The sequence below is a fragment of the Mustela erminea genome, chromosome 5, assembly GCF_009829155.1.
Source record: "Mustela erminea isolate mMusErm1 chromosome 5, mMusErm1.Pri, whole genome shotgun sequence".
Lineage (NCBI taxonomy): Eukaryota > Metazoa > Chordata > Mammalia > Carnivora > Mustelidae > Mustela > Mustela erminea.
Genome location: NC_045618.1, coordinates 51746299 through 51755083, shown reverse-complemented (window position 1 = coordinate 51755083; position 8785 = coordinate 51746299). Strand labels below are relative to the sequence as shown.

The window sequence follows — 8785 nt, the reverse complement described above, 5'->3', positions numbered from 1 at the left end:
TTCCCTCATTTCATCCTTTCTAATGTTTCTTTACCACTACAGGGAGATGACACATATCCACTCTCAGGTAACTTTCTAGCAAGTGTAAGAGATATTTGTTGGGCCCTCCCTAGCCAGGTGGGCTTGTGTGATTGAGCAGAGTGAGGGGATAGAATAAGAAAGGACCCTCTGCTGCTGGGCTGGTGTATTAGGACCAGCCCAGCAGCAGAGCGAAGACAAGGATACAAGTTCTGTGGGCTGTGAAGACAACAGCCTCAAAGCAACAGAGCCAGGCAGTGCTGGGTTAGGCTAGGTGAGATAAGAATGGGGCATTAACAGCTTTGAAAGCCAGCCTGAGAAATTTAGGTATAAAGCTACAAGAAAAAAAAGCCCTCTAGCCCTCTATGGTTTGGAAGGAGAGACGGGACATTATGAAGACTTAATGCTTTAAAACCTGAACTCCCTTGCCTATTGTCATCATGAATGATCTTAGGATACCCACTGTGCCAAAGAGGTGACAGTCTTCAAGGGTAGGAAATGCTAGCACTCAGGAGCCTTGACTCCCAATGGCGCCCCCATATTTGATATCTTTCAGACTTCATAATATGATCATTAGCAAGATCCTGGGAGCTCCTGATTCCTTTACAGAAGTGGAGAGGTTTGGTCTTAATTAAGACTCTTTAGAGGATGTTCCTGGTCTAGAAAGAGGTATCTTCTCTGGGTCTTTGCTCTTCTCTCCTGGTGAAGGAAGAAATCTGTACTAAATTCTGAATGAGGCTGTATTTACTTTTTCTTACCTATTACCCAAAAACTCTGCCAGAGATTGAATTGTTGTTGTCTCTGGGGCTGACATGTTCATCACCTAGAGCTAGACTCTATAGTAAGACTCTACTGTAGGAAAGAAGTTATTCAGATTTGAACCAAGTTTGAACCAAAAGGAGACCCATTGGACTTCTCTGCTAACCATAGAACCTACATTCCATGTCTGGTTAGGGAGCGGTAACACCAGCCTTGCTACATAATCTTATCCCTGGAATGGAACCCAGTGACCACGTCTACCTTCCAGGGCCCTGGGTTCTCCCCCTACAGAGAAGAAAACTTTGAGCCCCAAGCATTTCCTTCTATCACCTTCTCCTCTGGCTGCCAAGAGAAAAGGGAGTGCCAACTACCCATCTATTTTACCAAGCCCATAGTGACTGTTAACTTAAGCACCCAACACACTGACAAGGAAAACCCAGCTAAAAGATACACAAATATCTGCCCTTAATGCCTCATTCTGGTTGATTGCCAGAGTTCTGCAGTTTTAATGCAATGAGGATTCTGCACAAAATTTGAACAACATTAGGAAAACTGACATCTAAAGAGTGATGCACAGTAAGAAAAGTGTTTCAATGATGTAACATTTATTTACAAGCCTTTATTTGAAATCAGGACATAAAAAAGAGTTGTCTTGGGGCGGAGGGAGGATGTAAGATGAGGGAGCCAGAACATGTAGGCACACATTAATGAACGAGATCATTGCCCATGCTTTATGTAGAGTGTTGAACCATAAAAACGTATAAATACATAATTGGTAATTTAAAAAATCCAATATGGCATCATAAACAAGATTGAAGACTAAGCCTGCCCAGCACTTGGCTCAGATGTCTCATTTGCCATCTTTCTACCTGCTCTATTCCTCCGGGGCTTGCCATCCCTCAGGAAATTACGGCTATGCTGAGTAAAAATGGCAGTACGATCTTTATTACTCCATCTCTAGCAACCTGGGGTATGGATAATGGAGGAACAGAGATTGCACAGGGCCAGACCTGTTGACTGAGGGCAAGAGCTAAGCAAAAAAGCAGCTTTTTCCTCTGGCATCTTCTGGAGGATCGGGAGACACCTGGTGACATGGCCGGGTGCTCAAGTTTGTGTGTATCAATGTACACATTTATTTGAAAAGAAACAGTGATAATAATATCCCTGATGCTCATTCACTATTTCTCTGAATAGTCTCAGTGGCAGTACCATTAACTTTCAATTACCAATATTGGTTTGGGGCCTTTTCTCCTCAGTTTTGTCAAGCTGGGTGGACCCTACTTCTTGGCTTTATAGCTATGCTAGGATGGAATTCAGTTTAGTTCAGAGAAACTGTAAGAGATAAAAGAAAGAGAGTATCTGTACTCCAGGATCAGTTATAAATTTTAATCAAATTCTCCACAATTTGGGATTTTTTTCACTTTCCAGTTAGTATAGATAATCAAGAGTTTACTACAGAAATGAAAGGGTAGATACAGGTAATAGAAGTAAATAAACACAATGAAAATAAGTATGTCCTTCTTTAGATGGACTCTGGTCTCAAAGCTCCATAGGATTTACAACTTAGAGCCACTAACTAACCAACTCATCAGAGAATGACCTGTCAGCACTGCCAAGATTTTCTTTAGTGAGGTATCACTCTGGTATTGGCATCTGGGGAATTGTTTGCCCATGGTGAGTTGGCACATAGTGGTGTCCAGGTCTGGGCTCCTAGAGCAGCTTATGCCAAGATTCTGTCCATACTTGCAGCTGGAGCCTTTGGGGGCTCCACGAATCACTTCCATGGAACCATGGATGAAGTTGTAGCTTAACCTGCATGACTCATTAGCTTCTGAAACTTTTCTCCAGGCCACCAAGTCATTGCAGTACTCTTTGTCATTACCTGGACTGTCTCCTTTGGCGAAGGTATAATGTAATCTTCCGAAGGTCAATAATGAGGAAGACAAGATACCCCTGGACAAACTGAGGCTGGTATTTTTATAGAACAGAGTCAAGTTCATTAATACCTCAAGAGTCTGTTTTTCTTGGTCACTGTTTGCCAAGTCATACTTCATCTCTCCCCTTGAAGATTCCTCTTTAATTATCTCCATTATGCTTTCTGAAGCTCCTGTGAGAACCAAACCTAGGCTGAGTAGCAGCAGAGAGAAGGTCTCCATCTCAGATCTAGGATAATCTCTTCTGTAATGGAAATTGTAAAAAAGTAAAAGATGAAAATAAGCAGAATATTAATGAGATCATTCTCTTTTCCTTATGGCAGTTAGTTCAGGGTTGACTCCGACATACAAGCTTGGGCTCCTTCAATGGAAGGATGATGGCATGAAAAGGTAATCAGCTGTGGAATTTGCAGACCCAGCTTCAAATCTCTGCCTACCCACTCATAAACAATTTACTCTGCCTCTTTTAACCGCAGTTTCCCCCATGTGATAAAAGGAAAGGTGAGACTTATATAAGGGAATGTGTTTAAAGTGCCCCAAACCAAGTAGTTAGCTCTCTCCCTTTTTCCGGTGTCTATAATCTCACTGGAAGGGTCTGTAACCCATATTGTGGCTCAATAATCTCACCCAACACATTCCTTACTACTGCCAGGTCTCCTACAGCCTCACACGGTACCTGACGCATGCCAGCCATTTAAAAACATCGCTCATTTCTTTTCCCACCCATCCTCATCATGGAATTCCTCTTTACCAGTTCCTTTGGCAAGTGGGTCCTACAGAGAAAGAATCCAGCTTGCTACAGGAGCATGAAGTGAAACTGTATTTGTTTCCTGAAAGTTTCTGCTATTGGTCTAGCTGAGGGAAGGAGGAGCAAGAAAGAGTAGGTAGAATGGCATGAGACAGAAGGAGGAGACAAGAATGCTCTGAGAACTTCATAAATGAGCCTTTGGTCGCCAGAATCCCTGTGAAATGGGCAGCATCACTGTTCCTTCTTCTGTGGAAACTTCCCTGTTTATCGTTTAACCCAGAGTGATTTGTTTTTAGCTTTTTTGAAACCCTATAGCATAGATTATATCACACTTCATTTTATATGTTCTTTTTTTTTTTAGAGGTTTTTTTTTTTTTTTTTAATTTGATGGAGATCACAAGTTGGCAGAGAGGCAGGCAGAGAGAGAGGGAAGCAGGCTCTTCGCTGAGCAGAGAGCCCGAAGCTGGGTTCGATCCCAGGACCCTGGGATCATGACCTGAGCTGAAGGCAGAGGCTTTAACCCACTGAGCCACCCCAGCGCCCCACATTTTATATGTTCTTATGTTCTTTTAAATTTATTGACTTCATTTTATATGTTCTTTTTAAAATTTTCACGTTGGTTGATATATGTAATTCTTTTTTCCTTTTTAAGTATGAAAATTCCTTGAGCCTGGAACTTAGTTTCTGCATCTTTTTATTCTGTACAGAATCAAACACCAAACTGCAAAAATGCTTGTTTATCAACATTTGTTAACAACATAACATGGCTTGACAAATGCAGAAAATCCTTTACTTAAGATCAGTTTTGGGAAATTCATAATGAAAATCTCAGAAAGAATGGATATTCAGGGTGAGAATTCTTTCTCTTGCTCTAGAAAGCATTTCTTTCATTACCACCTCTAAGAGCCTCTATTTCCTTGTATCCCTGCATTATCGCTCTTAACCTCCTAACCACTTCTCCTTGCCCCTCCAATTCCCTGGATATACTACTTTTCTAAAAAGAGCACTTGAAATTACTATTTCAAAAACCTTAAAATATTCACATTGCCTGCTGGAGGTATTCTAACCCCCTGAGGCCACCTAGTCAAGGCTCTTCTTGATCTAATCTCAACCTGCTTCTCAGGGCTCTCTCCCATTATTTTGGTACACAAAGCTGTCCTAGGCAAATCAGCGTGACCCACCCTTCTCTGAATACGCCCTATTCTGTCTCTCCATTTTTGGTCCTTTCTTGGAAGCCTACTCTTTTCTGCCTCTTTGAAATCCTTCAAAGCCCAATTAAGTCATATTCTTTCTTTAACACATTTTTCACTAATTAAGCCTACCAAATCCGTTGTTCACTTCCCTGGTCTTCTTATCACTCATTTCTTTCTTTTATTATTATTGAAGTATAGTTGACAGGCAATATTATGTTAGTTTCAGATGTGCAACATATTGATTCTATAATTCTATATAATCATTCACTTCTTATGCCACTCATTTGACATGAACACAAATGGACTTGTATTTTTTTATATTTGATTTTAAAATGTTCTGTGTGTGAAATTAGAGCAAAGACCCAGTACTAAGAATATATGAGCCTTAATAATTGGGGTTGATTAGATTATTGATAGATGATCAGGAATTAATGGATGTATTCATGTGTGTGGCTTGAGCATAGACTTGCTGCAAGTTGAAGGGAATAGAGAAGAAGCATTTAGATTTTTTTCCTAAATATCTTCTACTGTCAACATCAGTAGTGAGATGATAATAGAAAAACAGAAAGACAATGAGGAGAAAAATGAAAAAGAAGAACAGTGCAGAGATTCTGCACTGAACTATTTTTCTGAAACATTTTTTCAAGTGCATAGAATTCACAGCTACCTGGGTTTGATTTGGACTACTACGTGTCCATTAAAAAAAACAAAAACAAAAACAAAAACCTTCTTGAACTACAAATGTCTAAGACATTGCAATTCATTTGAATTGGGTCTTGATCCCTATTGAATGAAAATATTCTGAGAATAAATTCCACTGGAGAGTCTCAGTTACTCACACCTTGGTGGGAATGCATTTATCTGCAAGTTATTGTTTCTACTTAGAAGGAGGGAGGTTGAGGGAGGAAGGAAAGAAAAAGCAGCGGGAAGGAAAAAAGAGACAATAAAGCCTAGTGAGAGGTCCAGGAAAAGGAATCAGAATTCAGAACATAGAAATAGAGACTTTAAAGACTCATTTCAGCTACTTCAAAATTTTGCCCAAGAAATGATGGGGCTATAGGTCATATGCTAGGGACCACTTGATCCTGCTCAGCTTCTTTGGTGACATCCAAACGTCCATGAAGACAGCAATGACAGTGGGACTTCCCTGGAGAAATGGGTCTTGAGCAAGCCTTGCCTACTTACAAGGATGCAAAGTGTCCTTTACTTGCAACTGTAAATGTCCTCTCTCTGTGAACTGAATCAATCAGTTAGAACTTGATGCTTGCAAAAGACAGAGTTAACAACTAGCATAGGTGTACCTCCTTTTCTGATCTGACCTTGAACTAAGTCCATATAAATAATGCAATAGTTGAAGTCTCTCGACTGAAAAGATAAGAACAGAAAGGGCCCTCTAAATCTTGTGCATTGCCTGTGTCCGCTCTAGGTCACTGTGTTTCTGACTCTCACAGGATGGAAATGTCATAGCTCAGAATCAATGACCCCATAATCTGGCGCTTAGCTGCCAGTTACCCCTTGTTTCTCGCTACTCCTCTGTACTAACCCTCCCCTCCAAAAAGGAGAGATGGAATTGTGGAGTAACAGGCCTGGAAACCTCAAAGACTAGCTAGTCCAAGCCCCTCACTTCCCAGGTGTGGGGACTCATGCTCAGAGAAGAACAGGACTTAATCAAATCCCCGGAATAAGGAGCCTCTCCTTCTTTTCATTCTCTCCCCTCGCCTTCTAATTCTAAAGATGCCCTGCCCACAGCTGGATGTGGTAGAGCTAAACAACCAGCTCAGCTGTAAGATCTAAAAAGGGAAACAAGGTAGGAGTCTGGATGCAAGTTCTCTGTTCCTTCCAGGGATGCAAGAGGAGGGGCACAGAGCTCTGAGAGTCTCAATCCCGTCCTAGAAATTCTGATTTGCTACTCTCCAGTCTTTAAGGGATATGGTTTCTGACCAGTCAGGCAATCCTTCCGATCGATCTCCCTTTCCCTTTCTTTCAAGGCACAGAGGCAGCTGCTGAATGGAAACAGGTGCAGTTTGAATTACATGTGCCGTCTTTAGAGAAGTCCCTAACTGACTACTCCAAGTGCCTCGACACCTAGGATCAAGTGTGGGAGTACAACGTGATGAGAGGAGACACTCAACTCCAGGTACAAAACTTAAGGAGGCTACCAAAAAGCCCCGTAATCAAGATAAATAACATTTTAATGCAATAGTTAAAAATCTTAATTTAATGCAAAATAACATCTGATCAAGAATCTGACCCTGTACTGGCACATTTCACTAACACCCTAACTCCAACCCCGTCAGACTGGATCTTGACTTAAAACTTAGATATTTTATTCACCAGAGATTTCTGCATTAATTTCTTAAATTTGTGTATCTAGATTATTGGGATTTGGGGTGCCCCTTAAATTTTGAACCTAGCTAGTCCAAGCCCCTCACTTCCCAGGTGTGGGGACTCATGCTCAGAGAAGAACAGGACTTAATCAAATCCCCGGAATAAGGGGATTTTCCTTTTCATTCTCTCTCCCCTTGCCTTCTAATTCTAAAGATGCCTTGCTCTAATCTCAGTTCTGCCTCAGATTCACTTTTGGCTCTCAACAAATGACCCAAAGAAACGGGACAAGAAATTAAAACACATGCAGAGTTTATGATTTAATTCAGTAGAGTTTTTTTATTATTAAAGCAGAATAAAAAGATTCCAGCTCAGCAATAAGGGAAGGATAAATGAATTACTAACGGCTACCCAGTTCGCTCAAGGCATTACCCCAGGTCCACAGTTCAGGTGTGCCTCGAGGACAGCAAGTACCCCTGAGAGAGAAGAGAGGATCCCAGGTGCTGCTCTCAACTTACTCAACATACCTCTGGAGACTAACTGGCCCCATGTCATCACAAGTGACCATGATGAACCCCTTTATGGAGGATACGCTGTACCTGCAGGCAGGATATCTAGTGCCTCCAATGAGCCCACACACAGTCATTTTGAACTTGGTCATGCTCTGGTAACATAAAATGGAAGAATGGTTCTGACAAATCCTCTTCTTGGAAGAGGTGCAGACCTTGTTGATATTTCTAGGCCTCTCGTGGATGAAAACGTGCTCCTTCTTGCAGGTGTTGTCAGGTCCCCTGATGACTCTTTGCAAGACCATGTGGTTGCAGTACCGTATGGGAATGTCACTCTGAGGGTAGTCTACATGCAGCTGCTCCATGGTTGGCCCCTCTCCTTTCTCATTCAGCTCATTCTCCCAGAACAGAAGCAGCAGAAAAATGACCACCATTAGGATCATCAGAGGTAAGAGTCCCTTCACATCTTCTGCTCTAACTCCTATAGAGTAAGAAGAGATAGGACATAATCAAGGGTAATCAGATTCCTCAAGCCCCAGCCCATGATTTTCTCCCCCACACTTGAGATATTTTACTTCCTTCTCTCTGCTAATTGAAAACTCATGTGAGGAGCACCTGGTTGGCTCTGTCGGTTAAGCATCTGCCTTCAGCTCAGGTCATAATCCCAGGGCCTGGGGATCAAGCCCTGCACTGCAGCGGGCTCCCTGCTCAGTGGGAAGCCTGCTTCTCCCTCTCCTGTTCCCCCTGCTTGTGCTCTCTCTCTCTCTTTGTCAAATAACTAACCAAATAAACAAATAAAATCTTTAAAAATGATAAATAAATTCTCAAGTGACCCTGCAAACTCAAAAGCCCTTCTGGACTATTTCAGCTCTCCAAGTCTGGCACTGAACTGTTCTCTGATCAGTCTGTTGTGTTGTATTTGTTTTGCTTCTGCAAGCTCCTTGAGAGCTGCTGTTTCTCTTGAATCCATCAGAGTGCTTACCACAGAGCCAAACATATAGAAGGATGCTCAGAAGTACCCATGCCTGATTGTTTTTTTCCTATTGCCAAGTGACTTCCTCTCCCATAATTGTATCAACACTAATTCTATCCAATTCCACATGTTTTTCAGCACTGCCTACCAATCTGTTCTTCCCAGTTCTTCCCGATCTCTCCTACTAGGCTAGTTCCTCTCACCTGTTGTTTTTGCTGTAGCTCTCACTGGTAACATATTCTTGTGATCATGGATCTGAGAAAGTCCTAGCTGTTCCTTGACAATAATGGGTAGGCAGCCAGTTGGGTGTGGGGAGGGCCAGAATA

At 41.9% G+C, this 8785-nt stretch overlaps 2 protein-coding genes across 2 annotated transcripts; both read right to left on the bottom strand.

Annotated features, from left to right (window-relative positions):
* Positions 1-2333: 2333 nt before the first annotated feature.
* On the bottom strand, positions 2334-2933 carry RNASE11 (ribonuclease A family member 11 (inactive)). Its single transcript, XM_032341838.1, has one exon. It carries the CDS (start codon positions 2931-2933, stop codon positions 2334-2336), a length of 600 nt encoding a protein of 199 aa, XP_032197729.1.
* Positions 2934-7491: 4558 nt separating this feature from the next.
* On the bottom strand, positions 7492-7929 carry RNASE12 (ribonuclease A family member 12 (inactive)). Its single transcript, XM_032342266.1, has one exon. The coding sequence runs from the start codon at positions 7927-7929 to the stop codon at positions 7492-7494; it is 438 nt and encodes a 145-aa protein (XP_032198157.1).
* Between the last annotated feature and the right edge of the window lie 856 nt (positions 7930-8785).

What these genes read in the sequence shown, in the direction of transcription:
- RNASE11 (XM_032341838.1), bottom strand. Translation starts at nt 2,933, where the DNA reads ATGGAGACCTTCTCTCTGCTGCTACTCAGCCTAGGTTTGGTTCTCACA.
- RNASE12 (XM_032342266.1), bottom strand. Translation starts at nt 7,929, where the DNA reads ATGATCCTAATGGTGGTCATTTTTCTGCTGCTTCTGTTCTGGGAGAAT.